The sequence below is a fragment of the Pogonomyrmex barbatus genome, unplaced genomic scaffold, assembly GCF_055798465.1.
Source record: "Pogonomyrmex barbatus isolate J1 unplaced genomic scaffold, ASM5579846v1 scaffold2, whole genome shotgun sequence".
NCBI lineage: Eukaryota > Metazoa > Arthropoda > Insecta > Hymenoptera > Formicidae > Pogonomyrmex > Pogonomyrmex barbatus.
The window spans coordinates 19,218,097-19,245,208 of NW_028297116.1; the positions used below are offsets into that span (position 1 = coordinate 19,218,097).

The 27,112-nt window shown below is 40.5% G+C and overlaps 1 protein-coding gene across 1 annotated transcript in view; it reads left to right on the plus strand.

The window, feature by feature from the left end:
• Positions 1-27,112, plus strand: part of LOC105422263 (Krueppel-like factor 6) — a 315,425-nt gene that overhangs the window by 277,038 nt on the left and 11,275 nt on the right. Inside the window, exons 2-5 of the mRNA XM_011631568.3 lie at positions 10,834-11,004; positions 11,255-11,497; positions 12,126-12,337; positions 13,070-13,296. Coding sequence (XP_011629870.1) covers positions 10,834-11,004; positions 11,255-11,497; positions 12,126-12,337; positions 13,070-13,296 — 853 coding nt within the window. The remainder of the gene's footprint in view (positions 1-10,833; positions 11,005-11,254; positions 11,498-12,125; positions 12,338-13,069; positions 13,297-27,112) is intronic.

Here is a 27,112-nt window from a genome sequence, read left to right on the forward strand (position 1 = left end):
GGTTAACTCTCTCTTTCTCGCGGCGGGTTTTACGACGGATTAATATTCTTCGTTTCTTGAGAAACGAAGACGCGGAATACGTCGACTTTGTGAGAGACGGGGAATTAAATTTCACGGCGACGCGCACATTCTGCGTCGGACACGTTATTGTTTCTAATGAATGTTTCTCTTGAAGGCTGCAAGATAAAAAAAAAAGCGTAAAAAGACATAAAAAATTAAACGGCTGAAGTTTTTCGGGAACTTCGAGAGAATGGATGTGCTATTAAGAAGTAAATGTGGTAGACGTAGTTTATGGAGAAATAGTGAACTTCGAAAATCGATAGTCGTACGATTGAATGCTAACATATTGAAACTGTAACATATGTATCAATTTTGAAATTTTTAAATTATCTTAAATTTTAATCTTTAGATGCATAGCTGAATAAATTTGAAAAACGATTTTATTTATTTAAAAACGATAATTACCTAAATACCATAATTAACTAAAAACCTCAAAAAGTATTAATCTCAAAAAGTATTATTAAAGGGAAACATTTAAAACACTGGAAAATATTACTTGTAATAGATTGTTGGAACTTTAATTTGTGGCTGTCAAATTTCTCGAATCGCTTAGTTAACTGATTATAAAGATGAGGACACGGGAAGTTAGATATTTTACTGAATGAATCGTGAATGATAAATGCGACGGCGAGTTAAGCGAATGAATTTACCATGAACAAGACGAGATCAGAACCAATCGTCAGTCCCCAGCATTACAGTTCGTCAGGTAGCATTCTGCATTTCGTCACGCCTCATTACCTAGATTTACGAAGACCGAGGTAGGCAGAACCGCACGCGAATACTGTGACTGCCGACTAGGAGGCAGCAGCTAATCAGTCGAAATAGAGAGCATCGGAGAGGAAAGAGCAGGGGAGGGCAGCGAAGAAATCGTGCGCTCAATAGTAATCTCCACTGAGACGACTTTGAGATGGGGAATGCGGAATTATCGAAAGAAAGAAGAAGTGGAGGAACTGCTGAGTTATGAGTCATGTCTTGTTTTGTAAGCTGACAAACAGGCTTTCAAGCAGGATTTTATTTCTATTTTCTATTTTTGCTCTTGATAAATTTGCTAAGTAGTAAGCATACCTTTAGACACAATTGCTTTTTTTTATACATCGTTTAATTGAATTTGCAAATTATGTGCATTCTTAATGTTGAGAATTTTATTGATTTAGCAAGTAAATTATGGATTATTTAAAAAAGGTTTAACGTGAGAATTTTTTATATCGTACTATTATTGGCAGTTGTTTTTGAATCTATACATTTTGTATCTATACATTTCTCATTAAAGTTTGATAACTGTTTTATTTGTGCAATTTAAACAGTTATTTTTGTTTATCTATGTTTCCATCACACATCGCGATTTATATAAAAATTTCATTCTTTCCACTTTCTGTTAAATTTCTCGTTAAATCTCCTATTTTTTGTTATATATAGCTTTCTTTCACCATTGCCTGCATTTCTTCTCTATTCCGCTTGTGTCTCTTCGCTGGCACGTTCTCATCAGCCTCGGTGATGCGGTAGATGCATGGAATGACGTATTGACATCTCCGTCCACTCATCCTCGCCATTTATCGCGAATAGAAGGCTCGAACTACTCCACCACTCCGCCGAGCGGACACGGCGGATACATATTTCACGGCGGGCAAAGCCGGTCGATGCGTTTCATCCCGCTCTAACATCCGCTATACCACTTTTTCTTCGTTGTTCGCTAACGCGTTTGTCACATAATAGGTTGTTTTCCAAAACATATTCAACTGGAAATGGATAATAAAGTAAATATTTTCAAACATCTTCAATTTTTTACCAAAATATTATATATTTTATTATTACATAACGTTATTTATACGCGAACAGAACTTTATAGAATTATTTGCAAAATATATTAAATATACAATAGGATTATATAAAAATTTCATATACTTCATTTATTTGAAATGTTATAGTTACGTCATCTGGACAAATTCCTTCGCAAAAATTCGCTATGGATCGTAGATAGGAATGTCACTTGCGCAAGCATGTGTAAATAGTGATTGGCACACGTTGAAGATCAAGTGATATCTGGATGGCCTCCTATCTGTTTACTTTTATTAGACGCTTGTTTATATTACAACGAACAAGGATTTATGGGTCTTTATGGGTCGCTGAAACGTCTATTACATAGTACCAGTGCGTGATCAATTAACTGTCTCTCCGACTTGATAGAAAATCAGCACAAAGATTTGTATCGTGATAACTTTGTCCATCGACGATTAAATCCAGCAGAAGGAAACGTTGAGAATACACGTGTTATCGACATATCCGTTTATTTAGTTCCGTCTTTTTTTCTCAATTGAAGATTTTATTTCTCTCACGAATAATTGCTTCGTGTAAATTTCGAGCGGCCATTCGGTCGCTCATCAATGTCACCTGTCATTACGTCGTATCACTGGCATCTACCGGCTTTGACGTTTCAGTCAATAACGTTCGACGAATTAAAATCGTTGAGATTTATGCGAGAAAATCCAATGCAACGCTTCTTCGTAAATAACTCAGCTTTCAATAGCTATTATTCTACAAAGATATATTATTTTGTATTTTATATATATATATATATTTAATTGCACTTCTTTTAACGAAGTTATATATATCAAACTTATATACTTTATTAATTACGATTTACATTTTTTATTAAAAGCAAGTGATGAAAATAATGATATTACCACAGGAAATTGTACTTCCTTAAATAATTCTGGATTTTAGTCTATTTTATTTTGTGAGTGATTATGTCTTCCTATACGAGATTCGCGCACACGAAGAGACTAAGTATTAAATATATCTAATTTTTAACGTGCAATTTTTTTCTGGCAATTTATTATTATTATTATTACAGCAGTATCCATGTGATATTAACATTAAATGCTTGTATTCATGGAGAAAACAGGAAAATCATGACGATTAGATAGAAACGGGAAAACGTCGGAGCACGTGATGGGGAAAAAAGCGCGGAAAATGATCCGACGGGCATCACATGGGGGACGGAAGGGAGGAAGAAGGGCTACCGCGAAAGAATCTCGAGGAATGTGAACGATCCCGAGGAACGATCGGCGTCGACGTCGAGGGCGAGTTTTTGCTCGATTTGCTCGAAAGCGGAGAAGATTGCGACCTACGGCGGTAACGACGTCTTCGGGAGAATCATCCCGGTGGTAGTATGGGACCAGAATGGTTACGCAACATGCGTCCCGATCGATGCGTTTGAGTATGTGCCTGTCCGTGCGTGTGTTTCTACGGAGCGACGTATGGTTCCTGCGCTGGCTCGAGGCCGAATACCTTTCTGGTATCGACTGTACGCCAGTTAGTTTGCGGTTCTTCCAGGAATTTGAACCCTATGATCCTTGGCACTGATCCCTCTCATGTTCCGAATCTTCGTCAGGGGCTGCCTTTGAAGGCCGCTGCTGAGGAACGAGAGAGGTGGGCCAATGAGGAGATGAGCGCAGACAGCGCAAGAGGATTTCTCCTCGACGATAAGCCCCTATCCTCTCACAAAGGAACTGTGAGGGCTAATAAAAATCAGCTGTTTGCTTAGTTGCTATTACACCCGATATTGCGATGAAACGCGTACCGTAGATAAATTTACCGAGACGAGCACTCCCTACGCAAACTGATTTACCATTGTCGCACATCGCGGGCCAATTATATTTCATTTTGCGTTTCGCAATTCTCGATTTTTATTTTGAATTTTTATATTTTCAATTTTTCCACTTGCTATAGATGTCTTGCCTTCCCTCGTTAGGCATGAATTTTATATATTTTAACACATTTATAGTAAACCTGCTAACTGAAACATCTTAAATATGTACACGAATGAAAGAACGATTTTAAATCTCTATAATCTCCATAACTGCACTGAATAATGCTGACTTCAACACTGAGTTTGCATAAGACCACATGAATTCCTCCTGCTTTAAAAAGCATCGCTTGCGGTGTTTCGCCTGCGATTGTGCACACCCGGAAATTGTTTGCTGGTTGATATGCGTATTTCCGCTCCTTTTCCTTCATTTCCTTACCGCGAATCGTGGCGGTAACAAATTACTGGTTTAACAAGCTTAGAAGCACGAAGGCGCTCTTAACGAGGTGACGTCATAACAATAACAAACAATTGCATCGTCTCGCCGTTTGTACGATTGCATCCTAACGAGCCTAGCTAGCCCTCATTGCATTCTATTGGTTGGACAAGAGAACCGCTCGCTCTTTGTACCAGTCTCCGTTTCTTTCTCTTCTTAGGCATATGTCCGAGAATCATCATCATGAGACATAAAGAAGAGGAAGAGAGAAAGGGGACGGATGCTGAATTAGTCGTAAGTCACTCAGCCATGGCTTGTTAGCGTTGTTAACCCTGACCCCGGGATATCGTTTTTGCTATAACGTTCCGTTGAGTTTTCGAGTGGACGACCGACATGGTGGAGGAAAACCATAAGCCTCGAAACACGATCAGACTGGATGGTATCCCTCCACGATCTCGCGTTCTAGATGCCATTCCCTTGAATGTCGCCTCACCGGGATTTCCTCGATAGATCCGGACTAGATGCCGCGCATCGATCGATATCACTCTCGAAGAAGATTCCGCCAGCAATATTTAAGAAGCATGTATATTTTTAAGATTTGAGGTTTATAATATTAATAATGTGCGGATATTTATAAAAGATTAATAAAATTTGATGAAAAAAATTTCCAGTTTATCACGTAAAAAATAATTTCTTAAGTTAATATTGAATACTAATTTGAATAATACAAAAATTTCCAGTTTATCACGTAAAAAATAATTTCTTAAGTTAATATTGAATACTAATTTGAATAATACAAAAATTAATGTGTATAGTTTTTTTAAATACAATCAATAATACAATTACAGAATTAACTTTTTTTTATTTTATAGTCAGTAAATCATTTCCGCGTCGACATTTCATAATGATTCAATTTTACGAGCACAATTTGTTTCTTTTGGAAAAGTGTACGCAATAAAATATTATATTACCGAGAGTTTTCCTAAATTTTCTTAACAAGATATCTAGCAAATGAAACTGTTACTTGAAACAATATACGTTTAGTATCTCGAATAGGAGTACTGGTGGAACAAGGAAACAATTCACGACGTAAAAGCTGGCACGGTGTCCTACCATTCGATATTTCCCTCGAGTTCGCAAAATCGAGATAACGATTCAAACGCCTGAAGGGCCAGAATCGTAAATCCTTGCGCTGGCCCCGACGCGCCGTCGCTCCCGAGGTTTCGTATCTCCGATGTAGAACGAAAGCGCGCATACGGTACGAGATTAAGATACGGTACACTCCATTTAATCAGTCCGCGGCTGGAGAGCCCCGATATCCATGGAAAGCACCTGATCGCCGCTCCCTTCTTTCTACTGCCACTTGAAAAGAATGAGAGGAACCGGAGGGGAGCGTGATTAAAAGGAAGAATGAGACAAGGATGGAGGAGACGACCTCGTCCGCGCGCGGGCTTTCCAAATTTCGTCGCTTTGGGGACGAGGGTGAGTGTGGGATCAGACGAAAAGAGAGAAACGCGTGGGGAGCGGAAAAGTAGGAGGAAAGGACGAGATAAATTCGCGGGTTTACGGCGCCCTTAAAGTCGCGGGGATCTCTTTAACGACCTGGCAGACCGCCACCGTGGTGGTCCTCCTAGCGGGAGGGCTGAAATGCATCGACGGTCGCTTGTTCGCGAATGTGCGCGCGCGGAATCGTGCGCGAATGTGAGCTCCGGTTATCATTCATTCGCTCTCGAGCGAGTCGCGGAGAGCTCTGTTAATGACAGTCCCATGGAATTACTGCGGAACTTCACATCCGTCAGGACGGTGCGCCAGGAGGTGAAGGCTGAAAAATGCGCGAGAGGAAAGAAAAGGTGAATCCACTGCGCGAAATTCCACCGACACGGGCGAAGATTATCTCTCTTCTCGGGAGGGGGTGGTTCGCGCTCTCTTCTCACTGCTCGCTTCCTCTTTCTTAGCATTTCCCACCACCACTGAATCTTTTGCCAGCTGCATTCTCGATGTTCGAGCCTGCCGCCTCAAAGAGGCACGACTCCTTGGAAATACTTTATTTTATTGTTACCGCCAGATCCAGCGGATTCCGGCCTCGTTACTGTCGAAGCGTCTCCGCGAGGTTGAGTAACGTGAGATTTGAGTTTACGTAAACTATAGTCGAGGGAGAAAGAGAGAAAGAGAAAGGGGAAAAAACGAGAAGATGGGTAACCTCTAGAGAGGAGTCCGGCTTTCAGGGATCTACGAGCGGGTTGCGATAAGAGATTTTGAGAATCCAAGATGGGGCTCTCGATGTCCTCTTTGTCCGTTTAGATTTCGTCCTCCGCTCCACGATCCGGTCGATTTTCTTTACTCTCTTTTTTTTTTCTTATTGTTTGTCCGATGTGATAGCCCACCAACGAATCGAGCTCTATCCTACACAAACTCCGAAATGACGCTGTTATCATTAAGAAGGTCTTATCGGTCGTAGGGAGTGACCATTATCTCCGAACTGTTTCTGTGCCGGTTGAGCTCGACGAAGACGTTTTCCCTCTTAGATATGACCTCGTTGGTCGGATGTAGAAAGTCCCGGTGGTTCCATGGGAAATAAAAATCCGCAAATGTTCTTTGATATCACAACATTACGCGATAAACGGAATAAAACGTAATTGCAGCTGGATCGCCAGAAAATCAAATTATATTTCTAGCCAGCTACGAGAGTTTTGTACGATTTTTATATATAAATTTGTATTGTTATTATTGAGCATTTATGTGAATAATTATAATTATGCGAATAATTATGTAAATAATCTATTGGGATTAAATTTTACAATATAATAGCTAACACATTTAAATCTAAAAGTTAATAATATAAGTAGTTTTAATATATACTTCTGTTAACAATTTTCAATGAAAAGAATTTGAGTATTGTAAACCTGTATAATATAATATTTGATACATATATGTAATAAACTTAATGTAAGTATTATAACACAAATAGCTGTAAATTCCATTGTACGTCTGACTGAGCTTAAAATATTATGCCTCCGAATAATATCTGAATAATTGTGCTTTAATGATGAAATAATAATTTTCGCTGATATGATGCAGCAGAATTACTAGAACCTCATAAATCCGCTGAAAATGGCTTACAGGTTTACCTATAAAAACATAATAGCGAGATGGTCTCTTTTCCTCATCCTTTTTCATCGAGCATTCGGCCTATCGATCCGTGGAATTTTTTTATTGCCACTGTCTCTGCCCTCGCAGTACGATCCCTTCGTCAGCTAAAAGAAAGTAAACATCGTAAAAAAAATTCGCACTCACCAAGTGTTTGCTCAGATCCCACGAGAAGAATATCATCTGGTGTCGCCCGTAGAAATTGGTGACATAACTTCAGGATCATCTGAACTTGTTTATCAATCACACGCCACACGTACGTCATGGCTCTTATGACGTCGATTAATTAAGTTACACGTAATGGAAAACTCCCAACGAAATTGGAGGTAATAGAGCGATCTATGATCGCACATTTGGGGACAGTCGTGTGTATGTGAGATGACCCAAGTTCACATGTTGTATAATTTTGTCGGTGAAATTTCTCGGTATGACGAAGAGGGTGGCGAAGGGCCGCATAAATCCGCGAACGAATGGCCTGTGGGCTCATCGCGAAAAGCATAATAGAGAATTCCGCAATTTGGATGCTTATGGGGCACTCCGACGGGAAACGTTAGTGTGGCTATTGTGATGAACCACCATGAACTCGGGCGGGCCCCGCCGTGGAGCTTCTAATTTATTACGCAGTTTTGGATTTAACGGAGCCAATGGCGAAAGGACGCGCTTCGGCTCGTCTCCGCGAAGTCATAAAGCTACGAGTGTGCATTTAACCGGAAAGCTCCCGGTTATTTTTCTCGGCAATTCCTTCGCGCAACGCACTACTAAGCGCCAACGAGAGACCGGTTTACCGTTATGGAAACAAAGAAAATCAAAATATCTTCTACGAAACCGTGCACTTTCTCGGAATAATCTAGAAACTGCGAAAGGTCGAATTCCGTTTCTCCAAACATGAGTCGTACGTAGCCTCGTAAATGCACTTGCTTCCTGTTTTGCGGTGAGTTACGACGCCGCACAGAATCAATATTAATGTACATTACACTGTAACACAAACGCCGAAATTTTGCATTCGCCAAAGAGTTTAAGAGTTCATAACAGAGTTCACCTGAGTTCATAAATGCCTTTATTTTCAAATGAAAGCTCATTATGATAATCAAACATTGATCTTCATTTGCATTGAAATTGAATAAACTAGAACTAGAGAGTTTTCGTTATACAAGCATGATCTATTTTCGACATTTGACTGTTCTGTTGGACTCAAATATTTCCTTTCTTTATGTAATTCAATAACTGAGAGAAAATACTGTTTAAAGATATACATTTCCAATCACAAGATTTCATAGACCTAAATGTAAATTTTGTTCTCTCTCTCTCTCTCTCTCTCTCTTTCTCTTTCTCTCTCTCTTTCTATTCTTTTATTTATTTTATTAACCTCTGCTTTATATTAAAAAAGATGTATAACTAGAACATTTCATTATTTAGATATTAGACATACTTACATCTCTAAAATAAAATAAAATAGAATCGATCAATATTCACGTGACTTCGAATGCATTAATATTGTTCCATTTGCAACGACGATTAACGTTGTTTTCCTCCAAGATTTTCTGACAGATTAAGTCGGAATAGATCGGTCGTGTCTATATATAGAGCTGTGCCTCGGAGGTCAGGATTAGTAAAGTTCAGTTGATGCCGGAGCAAGCCCTGGGGAAGGAGAAACGGTCCCTAAGCGAGTGATAAAATTCCTTTCCAAGTTATATTAACGCCGTTAGTCGTACCCACGGTGCCCCCGGACGAACTTTAATCGTGAATAATGAAGGAGCCTGGCGGCGATTATTTTTCTCGCAGAAGGGACCGGCGGCATTAGACACAGCCCTCGAACTTCGGCGCAAAGCCATTTTTTGCAGTTTCCGAAGAATCTTTGTCAGGCAGGAAAATAGACTTGACTTCGTGCTCGTTGTTTGATTCTAGACTTACCGTACTTATCGTAAATTATGATATTAAAGATAATCAAGAGAGCCCTGCGCACTTCCCCTTTTAGTTTTGCAGCTGCGGTTTTAAAAGTCGATTTATTTAGTGCAAAACATTTCCTAATTCACTTAGATTCTGCACAGTTTTATTAAAGGCTTGACACAAGATAGATCGTAGGAACTTTCCTCTTTAAATTTTATTTTTAAAAGGCACGCGTGGACGTCGTAAATTAATTATCTGCTGCACAAGGGCTGTTTATTAAGACATGTGGTCGCCATGATGTTAAGAACATATTTTTCGATGGATCATATCATGCCGCTACCAACGTCGGTATGTAACAAATGTTCTTAAAGTAGCTTTATAGAAGGCGAATAGCTTCATTTGTAATAACGTCAGACAAAACCGTCGCTCCCGATGGTAACCGTTAGAGCGAATAATAAATTGGCAGACAATGCCCGAAGGAAGATACCGAAGTGCACAAAGAATGCTTGCGTCAGCTATTATTTTTAGTTTTCAAACGAAAAGAAGAATAATATGGCTGTTCAATACTGGCATAATTTACTTTCGCAAGATGTAGTGCTGCTTTCAGTAATTACCATTGCTAATAAGTACTGAAACTTACTAAAAGAAATTATTTCGATGCGATAACTATTGTCGATATAACGATATAATGATAATACAACGAAAAAAAGAAATTATCAATTATATGAATTGAAAATATAAATATCGTCTATGCAAATATAATGAAATGCAGAAATGCAGAATAACATTAAGATTGTAATTATTTAAATAGGTGAAAGTAACTAAGAAAGGGGATAAAGCTTATATGCATGACACATATTAAGATCGAAACTTGGTGCAGTTATTATTTCATGATTATTCGCCGTGCTGCGAAGCGTTCGTTTAAAGAGAAGTCGACACGACGAAGGACCTGAAGGAGACTTAGCCAGAATGGGGTGCTATAATCTCATTTGTGTATAGTTGGTGCATAATTCCTCGCAGTGAGTAGCATAACTTTGTACTCTCTCCAAGGAACTGTACCAAAACTGGCACAGCCTACGGGAGAGCATCAACTTTGCAAACTCGCGAGTAGTTGCGTTGACGGCAATGTACTTTCCCATATGGGATGCTTGACTCCTAAAGATAATTTCTGTAGCATTTGCGGACTTGCGATCGCCGCAGATGTCTCTTATGTTATCAGCAGATTAAATACGATTACGATTACTACGACAAGAAAATATTTCGACTTTACATTATGCATTATGCATACATGCAATTTATAATTTGTCTAATGGAAATATTTTCGCATTCTCTGAATTTTCTTTTGATTAATATAATTTAATATAATTTACCAACTTCAATTGTAAAATTAGATTAAATTATATTTAATTCAACAAACATTACGTTTAAATTAAATTGTGTTAGTCTAACAATTTATTGTTAGTTAGATATATATTTTCTTTGCAAAAAATTTTCTTGCATCAAATATTCTTTTTTACATAAAATTGTGAAAGACCAATTGCTGTTAAAATAATATATATCATTTGATCATAATCAGTTTTCTCCCTTTTCCTTCTCTTTTATGGTCATTAAATTTAAGCCACAGTACCATCCATTGCCATCATTTCAGCGTGAGTGGCTCGCCGAGATATTTAAGTCGCTTCAGACTCCTAACAAGCTCTCTTGTTTCCTCTTTCAGACATGCTACGAGATGGAGAGGTACCTGAAGGACGAGCCGAAGCTACAATCGTACAAAAAACTCCCTACAGAACTGGACACAGCGCCCTGGAACCTCTTCAGGGCACCATCGATCTCGTGGACGACGTCCACTGGAACGAGTGCACAATTCGACGCCCCAATCAAAATGGAGGTGCGTAATCAGAGGATACTTACAAACCCCCTCCATTAATTTTCCTATTATCGAGTTATGTCAAATACGATACTTCAAACTTTTATATATATTTTATATAAGCAATCTTTATTTTTATTTATTATTCCTTATATACCTTCGTATATTCAATATAATATCGATAACTTTATTATCTCTTCTTTCGATCTTTTGAGAGAAAAGATTAATTTTATTTTAAAAAATTGAAACGCGTTTTTTTTTTATTAATCAGGTGACGACGTCAGACGAAAGGGATCCCCTCTGTCTGGACGACATCAAATTCAGTCCTGGCGATCATAATGACAATGGCCGTGATAGGGATCTTCTTGATCGTCACCTCGACTCCTTATCGATGTCCTCAACGAGTTCGGCGTGTTCAGCATTGTCCTGGGACAGTTCACCCTCCCTTTCTTGCACAGCACTCATTCTTAAAAAAGAACCAAGCGAGGATCTTGAAGAGGATGAGGAGCATGAGGTATTTTATGTATACTTTGCGATTTCGATTAATGACGTTTATTTAGAATTAACAATTAACTGTAGAAATTTAAACTTGATGAAAAAAGTTATAATTTAATTTATTATAAGATTAAAAATATGTTTTTTCATTCATATTTTAAAATAATAATTTAATGAAATATTTTCCGTAAATTTTTACAAAACTTTTGTTGGAAAATTTTTATCGGTTTTTATTTTCTGAAAATATTCTCTAAAATTGAATTTTTTAAATTTTAAACTTTAATTCCGAGCCTAAAGGTTCGAAAATTGCAAATATAATAGTGTTTGGCTTATTTATTATAAATATATATTTTTTGTGAAGATAAATATTTTTGCAATCATTTTTCGAATCTGATCTGAGTAAAGTCACTACCTCGGGCGAATATAATTTGTGATTTAATACGGCGCATGATATTGCTGGCACAACGAGACTGGACGTAACGAGTTTGTAAGATCGCGATTCAATCTTTTCATTCTTGCTGGTTTATTTGTCTGTCATAACCCGTTCAAGCCGATACGATCCCTAGGATTCATGGATTATGCATTAATTCCATTACGTTAGTAATCGTAATTTTGTTGCATAACGCGCATAATTTTACCCGCTACAGGAGATCGAGGAGGAGGAGGATAGCGGGTGCGAAAGCGAAGGTCAAATCCTGACGCCACCGTCGAGTCCCGGGTCGGGTCAAGGTCATTCCAACTCCAGTCACTCGTCGAGTGGGAGTTCGATGCTCGACGTGCACAATCTCAACCTTCATGGCACAGGCGGAAGGAGTGCTATCGTCAGGGTTACTACCGGGAACGCGCAAGGTGTCGCAAGGTAAATGTCGTAAAATTCATGTACTTGCCTTCTCGAACGATGGTACATCTTTCCTCTCACGTTACGTGATGAAGATCGCAAAAGAAACGTTTACTTCCGGATCAACGGCTTCTTCTTTGACTCTTTTATCTCATTGTTGCTATTTTTACTTAATGAAAACTTAATTGCCTTTAGAATTGAAAGAGGCAAGCGGCTAATGCAATACTTGCCCTATGAAAGACGGGTGTGCTGTATAGTTACGTCTTGCTCGGAAATTATCTTGATTAACTGTAACTGACGTTCCTCAACATAAAGTGCTCGTACTTTCCGGGTCGATCTTATTCCATCCAATTCGTTCCCGGCAATTTTCTACGGAATTTACAAAAAAAAAAAGAGGCGGAGGCTCGTTAAAAAAGTCGACATTGTCGGGAAGTAGCTTCGGAACATTCTCGCTACGCTGGATAAGAAACTTAAAACAATTCGCTCTCGCGATCCATCATTAACCCGTCGGCGGAATTGCGCTCTTCTCGATTCGCTCGCATTTCTTTTGAAGCGCGAGACGTGCGCCGATTACTTAACATTCTACCGATCACGCTACTTGCTACTTCGCGCGCAGTAAATTCATCGAGGCTGGCGAACCGTGAACACGCACGGGACCGTTTCACGGATGTCGCGCTTCGGCAGCGCGCAACGGACTAATTACAACGAGGCTAAAACAGAGCCAATGAGAGGAAACAAATCGCGTTTTTGCAGACTGATCTCCGTCACGGCGAACGGCTTTCCTGCGGTAGCCGGCACGCAACACGCGCACGCGGGTGCGACCGCGGCCACGACCACCGTGGCCAACAGGCATCACGCGAGGAGCAACGAGCACAGTCCGCCTGACACGAAACGCAGGATACACAAATGCCAATTCCCCGGATGCAAGAAGGTGTATACCAAGAGCTCGCATCTCAAGGCCCATCAAAGGACGCACACGGGTGAGTGAGTTGATGCAACTGTGTATACGTAATAATTCACCCCGGGTCGGTGTGTATCGTGGCTGTCGATAAATTAGTCGGTTCAGATCAGCCACTGGTGCGAGATAATTCGATAGACAGTCGCGACACGCCACGTGCGAATCGAAATAATTGTAGGAGTAGCGAAACTCTGAACTATGATTATGACAAGTTACGCTCGCACGCAATGAATACGTGCGTAACGTGAGTAACGTTCACGAGCACGTCGACACGAGTTATAACAAATTTTTCAAACCGTTGCCCGATGCTCCCGCTACGGAAACAACGGTGTATAATTAATTACGGAGTCAAATTAAGGGTGCTTCGTTATTCGTGTCGACGCGTTCGCGAGATGGCATCTCGCTGACGAAACAAAGCAGACAAATGTAGCGCTCACTCATTCGCGCATACTCTAACGCATTTATCTCCGATAGAATCAAAACATCCATCCAACATCGTTTCTCTAATTGGCCATTGTCCTCCGAATGCATTTTTCTGCTGTTTATACAGATAAACTCTTCCAAAAGTGAAAGGGGCACGTAATGTACGTCGTGTAAATTGAATTCGTTTAACATGTTTTATTTAAGTATATCAATTTTGTTATTCTGTGTTTCTATTAATTTTTATCTTTTTATCTGGTTTTTTATTCTATCTCTGTCATAAAAATTACATCAATAAAATTGTTGTAGGTCTATTATAATTTATAATCATTCAAACACGCAGAAATATCTATAAAAATAATAATATTTAAATAGTTTTGTTAAAAACACATTTAATCAATCATATCGCACTATATCAATCATATCGCATTCAAAACTATGCATATTATAGGACTTCTTTATAATTGATTATTGCATTTTCAGTGTACTAAAAAAAATAGACATATGTGTGAAGTAAAGCGGAAGCGAAAAAAAATTTTAGTGCAATTCAATGCAATGATAAAAAACAGATCTTATATGTGATAATAATTGATTGATTCATTAATTAACATAACAAAGGAAATCGTTCTTCGTCAATCGGTTAAAACTTGTGTTTTGATGAGACAAGGGAAGTTTTGTTTCTATCGTAAAGAGTGACAATATTTGCCTCGGTATTTCCATGATCCACGATGGTGCCCGTTGTCCGAACGCGATATTGCCACGGGTCCTCGTGTTTTCCTCTCTACGATCCTCTTCGCGGTCGCTTGCGGTGAGCGGTGGCAAGCAGAGGAATTGTAATTAACGAACTCTCTTCCTTTTTCGTCTTTCTTTCGTTCTTTCAGTGCGAAGATACGACCATCCTCATCTTGCACCCCCTACTCTTTATCCTTTATAGGTTTTTGTTACGTCCCACTCAAACTTTACGGTTTTGCCAGTCGTACGTACGCGGTACTCTGTAGTACGTGCCCTCGCTTTTCTATGTATGTATAGCTTAGACACGGTCCCTGTGCTACGAAGATGACGAGAAAGAGAGAGAAAGAGAAAGCGAGATGGAATGCAAGGGCGGTAATAAGAGACGGGTCGGCCGGGACGCCTTCATCCTATGGCATGGCAGGTACGTCAGGATTGCTTCTCGCGGATCGTTAAGCAGAACTGTTAACTACGGGATTATGCATACTGCGGGACCCGTCCCGCAATTATGACTCTGTTATGAATTCCTGACACAAGGATCCCCCTGTCGGCGGAACGGCTGCACCAGACGACGGACGGCCGCGACATGTACGACGAGTCGCCGTAGAACGTTTATCTCGAGACATTTATGATGAAAAAGGTGTAAAAGCGTTCTGTGCCCTCGGATATTGGTTCGTCTGTCTTCTTTCCTTTTCTTAATCCGTACTTCACAATGTCTCGAACTCTGCTTCGGAATTGAAACGTTCCTCCATCGCGCATTAATTTTCTTAAGAAGAAAACATTTTTGAAGTTATATCTTGTCTTCTTTACATTTGTTTATTTAAATGACCGAAATGTAGTCTTTATAAAAAAACAGGATAGGACATAATTATATTGATACAGAAAAAATAAATCATAATCATTAACATATTCTCTATTATTAATAATTAATTTTTGTTAGATTTTTAGGAGCATAATTTCCAACGCATATATATTTTTCGTATTAAAAAACATTTCAGCAAAGATTTTTTTTGTATAAAAGTTGTATATAATCGTTGAGTTAATTTTTTTTAAAGTATATTGAATTTTGAATAAAATTGAAGGTGCTTATAAAGGTTTCATGATTCCTCTTGGAATACTACAGTAGAAACAATTGCACGAGTACTTCCGTTCTTATTGATTATATCCGCTGCATGAGATTCCGTCGCGATCTCGTCGTCGAAAAAGTTCGGCGACACGCTCTCCGAGAGTTCGCCGCCAGAAGAAAAACGACCACGCCGAGAAACTTCAGGAAGCGAAGCTTTTCGCGGGGATGGAAATGGCGGTAGACTTTGATCTCACTCGACGGAATCTAATTACCCTGCGGACAGGACTTCGCGGTAGCGAGACACGAAACGAAGCGAGTCTTCGATCGCGAGACGACAACGTGAAGGTTCGTTACGAATTCTATCGGTGAAGTTTCCCTTTGGAAGGCCTTTCGATATGTAGATATGCCGTCGAAGAATCGCTAGAGATCTTAGTTCCTTTGCTTAGCATGATTATACATTTGACGACGACGATATGCTTGTCTATTGAGTCACATTATTCTCAAAGACTAGCTTAGTTCAAATCGTATGTGATGTGATCCGATCGAATTGATTTATCTTATTTTTTTTTTTAACGAATTGATCGTACATAACTATTAAACGTTTATCGAGTCTTAATTTTTGCATGCCAAGCTCCTTTGAAACGAATGCTCTCAGCTGCGAGACCGTTGAAATATCTTGAATCTCGCTAATTCAGCACCTCGTGATAATTTTACATTTTTTTGTCTGTGTTACGCAGTGATGCGAAATGCGGTTTCTCACCGACCGTTTAAATCACATCGCTCAAACCCGCGAGTTAATTAAAACGTTTAACGGATTTGGGCCTTCTGCAAAGAGGCTAATGTGAGCGAAGCGCAACGTTTCGTGAATGCTTCCGGAACGGTCGCGATTTTTCACCGTCACTCACAGCGCAGGCAGATTTACGTGGAATTTGTGTAATGCGCAATGAGAAGAAAGCCTCACGTAATTACGTTAATTATAAATCGTAAAGGGAAAACCTGAGAGAAGAGAACCTCCTTGGTTATGGGAATGATAATACCGGAAGAAAAATCTGCGGATAAACTCTTTGTTCTGTCTTCGTAATATCTTCACGAGAATAAAACCGGACTAATTCTTCTTTTTCATCGTGCTTATCCTTCTCGCGTATTAGATTCTTGTCCGAGCGGGTCCTTTCTCGCTGTGAAAGCGTCACAGGGCTCTCGTATCCGATTTTCCCACGGGTGTCAAGGAACTATCGATCGCCGTCCCGCAGCTTCACATCGACTCTATATAACGGCGAGAGAAAAGAGAGACGGAAGGATAGGAAGAGAGAGATTTCCAATTACAGGGACTTTCCGTTCTGGAATTCCATTCCGATCGTCATTGTTCTCGCGTCGCGCGACGCGGACACGACTTTGATCCTTCGACGATGCGAAAGTCCGATCGCTTCGTCCGAGACACTTAACAGTCCTTCACTTCGTTTCGGAAAGTGGATAGCATATGTGAGAAAGAACGATTTTATCCTTTCTTTGACTCGACAATTGCATGATTCCGCACAGAAAATGAAACATTAGCGTTTCTCGGTTTACGAAAATAGAAAAATGTTTGTTGCAAATGAAAACCCTTAGTTAGCAATGTACAAACGCTTGATAAGTCTATAAATAGTTTTTAATTATTAAAAACTTTTGCGATTAATGAAATGAAACTATGTAACTTAATGAAATTCATTTTTAATGTCATGCAGAGGCTGCACCTTTCCTTATCGCATTATCAAAGATTTATTTTTCTCTATAATATATATTTTCGATTGCGGAGAACGGAAAGACGAGAATGGGAATATAAATGACTCGAGGATGATAATACATTCTACGCATATACATTTATACGCGATTGAAAATTTTGCTTTAACGGATCGAGGGATGCGGAAGGCAGGTTAGAGAGAGAGAGAGAGAGAGAGAGCCAGTCGAGATTACATACGGAGATCGAAGTAGGTCAGCCAAAGTATAATAATTTAACATGAGAGCGCTTTAGAAACGCACAGCTTTCCGCGATCTTAAATCAAACGAAGAATGGAACGAGCGGCGGCGCGGCTCCGAGAACTTATTTATCAACGTAACTCGCGACGATGAATCCGCGCTGTCGAAAACAGTCTGCTTATATACATTACTTCTACATTTCTCCTTAGACGCGCCGGTGTATCTGCGAACAATAGGACCCGAAGGTATCTAGCGTCGGGAGGGTGGTATAATCGAATTAACCATAAATCCAGCGCATTTCCGCGCAAACGGATATCCGTGATTTATGCCTGGCGAATGGTCCGAAGCGCGAAAGAAACGAGCGGCGCAATCGTCCGGTTAAAACATTACAATGAAGCAAGAAATAAATTTGCAAAACCGTGCTACGACTTGCTTAAATTTCCAGCACTTGCACAAATAATATATTACTTTAATATATTGCTACAGTCATCAATGATATCGCTGTTGTGACTCTTCTCATTTTATATTTAATATTATATTTATACTAATCACACAAATATGGCAATTTTATAAAGGCAATGAAAAGAAATTTTTTTTAATATAGATTTATATAAAATTGCAAATTTTTAGTAAAGATAGAAATAGTTTGTGGTATTGTCGGGATGATTATTAATATATCGATGTACACACTTCTTTTTTCGACGTACTTATATGTATGTACGATACGTGCATTGGACGATACCCTCGGCGCGTGATCTACGTGTCGGCGATATCGCGCATATAAACGAGCCTGTTATTTTTCGCCGCAGACATCGTGCCCCCGTACATGCAAGAACAACTGCGTCGCGACGGTGATCCGAAATTTGTCGGTACATTGATTCGAAGAGACGAGCGTTGCTCGCGGGATTGGTAAAGCGGCACGTCGTCGGGCCGTACTCCATTACTAAAAGTTCTGGTCGCGGTGCATCGCGGTAATGCGATTCGTAAATAATGGCTCGAGAAACTGAACTCGGCGACACACCGTCCGCCTTCTTCTTCGTTGCCGTCGTTGTCGTCATCCTCCCGCGAGCCAAGTGCATCTGCGCGATTGAACACGTCTCCTCTTACGTTTAAACCGCAAGCTCAAAGTCTCAGCTGCATCACCCCGGCGCTCCCCTGCGAGAGACCGCAGGCGTCTGTGGTTGTGAGCGATCCTCCCCTATCTTACCCCTATCCCTCCTATATCTTGTCGATGTTAAATCTTAGATGTTGCCAGCGTGCCATGGCGTCTGCTTCTCTGCGATACACAACTGCTATCGATTTCCACAGTTGGAAAGTCGCAACCAGATCGCGATCGCATTCCCAAGAGAGTTAGCTGCAGTTAAATTCAGGTCAACATAATTAATTTTCAGTTAATTACGCTAGGGAAGTCATTTATTTTATATCGGAACGCGTTTTATCCCGAGCGAACATTATGGGTGTACCGGAAGCTAATCGATTATTGCGTGTAATTCGAGCGTCAGTCGCGATAAAAGGCTTCGCCATTCGCTGGTGGGAAGCTTCGATGCGCGAGATCGATAGAATCGAATCGTTTTTCACAGAATTTATTTCTAGAGATTTGTTCATAGGAGAAACTTGCTGGCGGATCTGGATCGCGTATGTTATATCAATAAAAGAATACCAATAGGAATTGTTTTATTGCAAACACGCGTAGTATCTGCGCATAGTGCTTTCAAGTTACGTTTCGAATTACGGAATATTTCAACGAAATTGGCAGGTTGCTTTTAACGATATCAACAATGCGGAGAGAGAGAGCGTTCAATTAGATTCTAGTAGCATTCCGATGTGCTCGCATCGGTGCATTGCGCAAATTATTTCTCCGATTACTTACGTACTATTTACGCAAAAGTTTGCGTGGCGTGTATTGTAACGCGTTCGCCCCGGAGCGACTGTGTGCTTCGCGCGGATATATATATATATATATATATATATATATATATATATATATATATACACACACACATACATCGATTCGCACCTCGGGCACTGTTCGAAACACATGATCGCGCCAAAGTTAGATCCGTCTGCCACGACGGGGGTTGTGTACCGCAAACAATTGGAAACGTCGTCAAAGTTCTCGCTTCGGTTGACAGCGTAACCGCACTTCACAACACGCGAAATGCGAATCGCATCCGGCAGTTTCGCGACACGCGATGAAAATCTTTTATACATGCGTCAGAGAGATGCAAAGCTCGAAAAGAGAGAATCTAAAGAGAGTCTCTTCGCAATTTTTATGTAAAGTATGCATCTCTCGACACTTTCGATAGCTTTTATTTCTCGTTACATCTGCGACTTTAAACGCGATATTGACAATAAAACTTACAAACTTTCGCATTGAATGAATTTAGAAGAAGCAAAACAAAAAATATAAACGAACGATATAAATTGCGTAAATTATATGATTATCTGGATTATATATTCAAAATGTATATTTAAAATAACAGAAAATAATAAATTCACTAAAAAACACATGATCGATAGACGAGTGCACGAGTTTTTATTCTCTTTTCACTTTACTGTGTTTTGTTTCGCGTACGATCGTACACCCATTTTCACGATGCGATACATCCAAAAGAAATCTCTCATTTATCATTTCTACAGCGTGCTATCTCGCACCGGCAAGAAGAGAGAACGCCATTCGCAAAATCCGCCTGTTCCAAACTGAGAATGAAACGATATCGCGATTTCCTCATGTGAACCCCATGTGAACCTCGGAAGGAATCCCGAACCATCCTTCCCGCAGTGGTATGTCGAAAAAAATAAAATGCCACTCCTCGGTAAGGGGTTTTCCGCTGTTTCCGCGGACCCTTTCTTACATCGGGAATGTCTAGCCGGTCGTCCCTCGAACGATCTATCACGCGCGCGGTCCTGCAGGATGGTCTCTGATATATTAAACGCTTTCACAACAAGAAATTTCCCTCTGCCAAGTATTTTTAGATGTAAACCAGAATTTGGTACCCTAGAGAAGTTTACTGCATCTCTTTTTCTCCTTTTTTCTCTTTGTAATTTATTTTTTTTTTTGTTCTCTGTATTTACTAATTTACTTTTCTTTCGCATATTCTCAGAGGACTTGCACTAGAATGTTAATAATAGATTTATCTATCTATCTCTCTCTTTCTTTTATCGGTAAAATTAATCGCGCATTTCTTACGTTTAAAATAGAACGTCTTCACCTCATGAAATGATATTTTTACAAAAAATTAGACATTAGAGACCGAATTTGTTTTGTTTGCCAGATACTATCGCGATTACATCCGATCGAAGTTTCACAAATGCATCGAACGCGCGCCATTAGATATCGAAAGATTCGCACGAGAAACGCCTTTGAATATGCACGGCAACACCGTGCTATCAGAAAATCTCATCTCCTTCGCCGGCGGGGGCAATGAAAATCTTTTTGTGAATAAAGTACAAGCGTATCTTCTCCTTTATAGCGCACAATATTTCTTAAAAGGAAAACCCTCTCTTTCTTACTCCCACTGTTTTTCATTCCGACAACAGGGGGGGTTGGTTTCTATCCTTGTCTTGTCTCGCAAAAGAGAGGAAAAAAAAAGGAAAACACCGCGCTCCGCCGAAATTCGGTATGCGAAAAAGAAACGGCAGCAATACGTCTCGTAATTTGATACGCGTCACTATGAGGAATTTTTCAGATTGCACGCGAAACGCGAGGTGCATAAAAGCGACTAATGTAAAGTACGAGTACTATGCTGGCGGTGCCAGAAAATCGTATCTCTCTTCCCAGGGGGCATGAAGCAAAATCTTTTTGTAAAAGAGATACCTTGCATTTCCTCTTTTATAGCGTACGATATTTCTCCGAAGAAAGCGTTCCTCTTCCTTTCTTGCTCGCGGTGACGATCGTCTCTTTCTAAAAAGATAAGTTTTCAACGTATTTCTCCCTAAAACTAGAATTCGAGAACAGAAAATGGAGAATTTATTCGCTCAAAGTCGTTGCTTGTTTGTAAAATCGATAAAAGTACATTGACATCTCCTGGCAAGAAATATATTAAGATTTACAGAACAAACGTACATATTTACCACTAAATTCTGAGAAGAAATTGTAGTCTGTATCATGTAATTGCAACTTTTTAGTTCGTTTTTAGTTCGATGAAGAGCCAATGTCGTAAAGAATCAACTTTCCACAATCATTGAGTTTATATATTCCTGAATTATTCAGCAACCAAGTTATTTCACAACATTTCACAAATTTTACAACTCCGTTGCTACGTTGCTACTTTGGGTAAAAAAATTTTCAATACGACATAAGTGGGACTTAAGTGGGAAGTAGCTTGATCGGCAGCCATCGATCGTCGAAGTTCGCGCTTGCGAGTAACGAAACGTTTCGCATGCATCTCTCGGTGAAGTCACCAGCGATAAGTATCGCGGGGGAAAAGTAAGCGTTTGCCGCGACTTGGTGAGTTTTCCAGAAACCACGAGGAAAAATCTCGAGCCGTCCCTCGAGCGATCCGTCACCGTGGGCGCTCGCGATGGCCTCCGGTATTAGACGCGCGCTATTCGCCGAAACGTTTTCGCGCAAAATGTCCTCGGATGTAAAAGGCGGACTCAGGGGCGGAATCCTCGCCCATAAATTCCGGTTGTCCTATCCCTCGGCGACATGACGGAAGGTACCCTATACATCCTTGCCGGCGGCGGACTTAATAAAATGCAAAGACGACGAGCACACGTTGCCAGGACGGACTAACATATCGACGCAATACCGACCCGCCGCCCGGATCCCCGCCGGTGTAACGTCGTCGTCCTTGGCAGAGGGAGGACGTAGAAAAATCGCCCTTCCGCCGGAAAGGACGCTCCGGCATACCGTATAAGGCGCGACGACGCTAACTTCGTTATTCACGAGCACGCGAGCGTGCCGCGTTTTTAGCCTTAGGACGATTCGGTATTCCAACTCGTTTTACATGCAAAGGTAAAAGCCGATATTTTTGCGTGTTTCTTGACGGTTCTTTCTCTACGAGATAATGTTTATTGGGACAAGGAGCAGGAGGTTAACGTGCTCAGCGGAACAATTTAAGTGTCGCGTTTGTAAAATTCTTAGACGCATGAAGATTACTTTCGGTGGAAAGAACTTTTTTTAATTCTTAATGATAAAAAGCGATATTAAAGTAATTTAAATAAAATTCTGGAATGTTAAAATTTGATTTAATCAGATTGATATACCATAATGTGAATTTATCACAATTAATAAAATAAAATTTGCATTGGTACCTTGATTTATATTAAAGTGTTTTATATGAATAAAATACAATCGTCGACTACGTTCTTGTGATGAAATGAAAAATGGAGAGACATATTACATCTTTGATATTTTGAGGATGATCATTGAATTAATTGTCAAGGTCGTGAATAAAAAGTCGCTGTAAAAAGTTATTAAAGATCAAGGGTGCACCGACGCATTGTCATTTATATTGCCCCTCTGGCGGATGAAGAAGTGCGGAGGATTAAAAAAGAATGCGTCGGGGATGTTTTAACGGGGTTAAGTTGGCTTGTTTAATATCGCTCTATTACGCAGAAACGACGGCGAGGCACCGTCGACAACAGGCAGGTCATTATGCGATAATAAAACGTGGATTACTGGAGCGTGCATTGTTCTCCACGCAATAATAATTTCGCTTATATCGTATGCAGGATCCACTTATCAAAACGGGGTAAAACGACCTCTTCAAGGGCTCATAATTGCATTACACCTCGTTTCAGTGAATTTCTGATATATTTCGTTGATCGAACCTGCTAATGATTTTACGCGATATTCATGGCAAACAATGTCTAATATGTTATGCGTTTCGCGCGAAGTATAAACTAATCGCATTAGTTTCGCGGCGTTCATGTATGACGCAGCATGCAAACGGCTGAAATCACCAACGCGTCTAAATCTATTATATGCTAGCGTAAATTAATGACTTAACGTTTAACGCTGCATGAGAACGTACATCGACGAAAGCCGACTATGGTAGAATGGCTGCTGTAACAATATCGAAATTGTTTTGCGATAATCTTCATATCTCTTCGCGTTTAAATTTCAAATTAATTTGTCACTTCTTTCGCACGCAATTATTCGAAAGTCATTTGCCATTTTATAAATTATTTTCGAAGAATGTTTAATATGCCTTTGTTCCAACCATTTCCTGGATCAGACGTGTGAGTTTTGTTAGTAACGTTTATTAGTAACGTTTATAAAATTAAGCATTGAACGTTTACGCGCATGAATCGATACGTTCATGCGCGTAAACGAGATACGGGATTTTTTTGTTTTTCATCGTAGAAAAGAATTCCCGCAAATTTATCTCCTCGACTATCGCCGTAACGAGGGATGGAAGAGAAGAGTTAACTGCGTCCTGATGTATGCTTAAAAATGTCTAAAGCGATGTGGGCGAGGATGCGAGCGGTTTTCCATACTGCGTCGTTTAGCAACATTCGTTGTCGGCGCGCGCGAAGGGGACGAGAAGGGTAGAACGAGAGGGTTTAACGCGTTAAGCCATCTTGTTTAATATGGCTTTATTACGTAGGTGGTAACGAACCGCCGGGAGGCCATTATGCGGCGATAAAATGCGCAATGCCCGTTGCACGTACATGTCGTTTCGCGTGTATTCCAACCCGCGCCGTGATATGACCATGCGCGTCGAACGGACCGGACGGGGCACGCGTTCGCGATAAACGCCTGCGGTCGTGTAAAGCGTTACGCCATGGTCGTCATGGCTACGCAAAATTTAATTCACCTGTGAAATCGAACATTACGCGCGCGCGTAGCGCCGCGCACGAGATTTTTTGCAAAAATTGCGTTACCTCCGCGAGCTCGTGCTCGCGGAGGTAACGCTACGTAGCCCGCATTTGTTCGCTCTCTCTCTCGATTCTCAATGGCTTCTCGATCAACTTCTCGTTATCGTGCAGTGAGAGTTGCGATAATAATTCTCATACGGCTGTAAGATATCGCGTATACACGTATACAATTTAATGGACGTTACTCCGTTAAGTTTTTAATCCGTAACGTTAATAGATCGTGAATAACAAAATGTCAGGTTTTATTTATTTATTTATTTAAATATATACAATAACGAGAAATATTCTGTATATATTGGCGTGAATTCAATGTAGATCGATAATTGCGATCAAGGTACGTCCGATACCTTGTGAAACTTTATCGTTGAGAAACGAGTATTCTCTCGTCGCCACGGCAATCCAATAGTCCGTGGAGTCAACAACAATTTTTCTCTCTGCCAGCCAGACCACTTGTAATACATGCGCCGCGGGCACCTTCCACTCCGTCGCGGTTTATCCTTATCGTCCCCGGAATTTCCTTCCGACGCGAGTCCGCAATTTCCGCCCTCGCGAAGGGGCCCAGGCACATTCGTGTCGCCATTTCTCTAGCTGGTTGCGAAGGACAGCGAGGCAGCAAGGGGAGCGGATGGTATCCGAGGGTTGGTTTTCTCGAAACGCGAGGGGCAAAAGGGTGAGACGGATGAACGGTGTGAGGTACGTCAAGTACGTGTGCCGTATTTTCTGCAGAGTCGCGGCCTCCTAAAATGTCGGGTGTCGTTGGCGGAGACGCCGGAAACAGCCAGTCGAGGGTGGGTGCAGGTGATGGAGTAACGGAAAGCGGAGAGGGAGGGAAGAGCGAGAGGAGGACAGACGGATTTGGTTATGCGTCGCCACGACTCGGCTGAATTTGTCGTCGTCACCTCCTATCGAGGGAGGGGGGGGGGATGAGAGACTCAGAAAAGAGGGGTTTTCGCGAGTACCCCCCGGAACAACTTTGGAAGAGACCGAAACGCGGTGTAAATTTTTTTCCCTTCGTTCCCCTCTCTTCTCTCGTAGGAAACATCGTTCGGGAAAACGTCAGTTGCACTAGTCATTGTGACTATAGTGGAGGGTAGACGTAGACTCTTGAGAATTTGAGTCTCTTTTATATATATTTTTTTAGTGTCTGTCGCCATTCCGGTAGAAAAATGAAACTTATAATTACGTATATTTGTAAAACTGAAATAAGTCTATTTTATATTTAATGCACAGAAAAAACTTTATAAATGAAAAAGTATAAATATGTATTTATAATATTCACATCTTACAGTTCTTTAAAATGCAATATTGCATAATTAACAATTTAAAAAATGTTAAATAACGTACAAATATATATGTTAGTTGATATGATTGTAATTTTTCGGATAAAGTTTAATATATTTATCTTTTTTTAAATACTGATCGAGAAAATCTCTTCAAAATTGACTGAAATCACAATTAAATCTGTTACATCTACTTTTTCAGTCGTACCCATGTTTACCCGCGGATGAGGAAACGCTACATTTAAATTATAATTCTGCCTTTTACGCAAACTTGCAAACAGACACGGCAATCTAAAAATAGCACTTTGTGAAGTCGAGGATTCTGCCTCTTTTTCGGATTTATGAGAACCACAGGAGGGCAGGCGACGTGTTAAACGTTTCTCTTCGGGGTTTTATACACACATTTGTATTACTTTTATCTCGACGGCGGTGTTGTGAAATATACTTGCGCATCAGTTCCTAGATGCAGTCGGATATGCCCGACAAATTTCGTGCCTTGACAAAAATAATAGAAGATCGTATTTCAGTGCGAGCTCAAAGTACTTTACAACGGACGTATCTAGATCGCGACAAGAGACATGTCTGCACGGACACTCTGAAAGTTTAAATCAGAAAGACAAAGCCCTCGCTTGTAGCCTTTTTACGCGAGCTATAATTTTTCATTAGCTGTTCTGTGAGATTTATTGAACAGAGGTAATCCACTATTCCGCTTATTATTTAAGTATTTTATTATTTAAACGTTCTCTCGAATATTGTCTTTGAAATAAATAGCAAAGTTAAGGTACATGTATGTATATTTTTTGATCTGCGAAAAAATTCAGCAGCGAACCAAAAATCTCATAACTCAGTACACATGAGGAATCAAACGAAAGAGAATAGTGCGCGGTATATGATCTATGCTAGAGTATATATAAAAGAGTGAAAATTGTTTGTTGTTGCGAGATCAATGAGTCGCGATACGTTGACGAGAACGGTATGGCGCCAGTTATCCCTTCTCTGACAGGTCGCGATTTACCAGCTGGTATGGGGTTCGCAGTCGCTCCTCCAACCTCTGACTCAACCCCCTATTCCCCCACCACCACGACCCGCTTCTCTTTCCGTACTGTGAATTCCCTCAGCTTGTTAATCTCGCTAACATCGCGCCACAGGTGGTGACCTCGTATTGTCTCTTCTCTGCCGTGACCTCATCAACGTCAGCCGTCTTCTATATTACCGAATAGATTATTTACGAGCTTAATAACGCACGGTTTCTCCTTCCATTTCACGAGCGATAACGTCGGCCCCCCCGCTTCAGCATGCAGTGACGCACGTGTTTTTCTGTGATGTTTCTCTTCTACGTTGCGAATCAACTTTGGACGCTTGGACGAACGACATCGTGCGGATTTTTCGGGGTTATACGGATTTTTAAATCAGATTCAATTGCGGCACGAATCCTAGGAGATTACCTCGGATTTACGATGGGGATTTGTATCGTGTCGTCGCTTATTGTGCCCGACAGTCGGATACGAATCGCCGTCGCCGGCGTTCCGTCGCAGTTAACGATGATTACATACTACTCATTG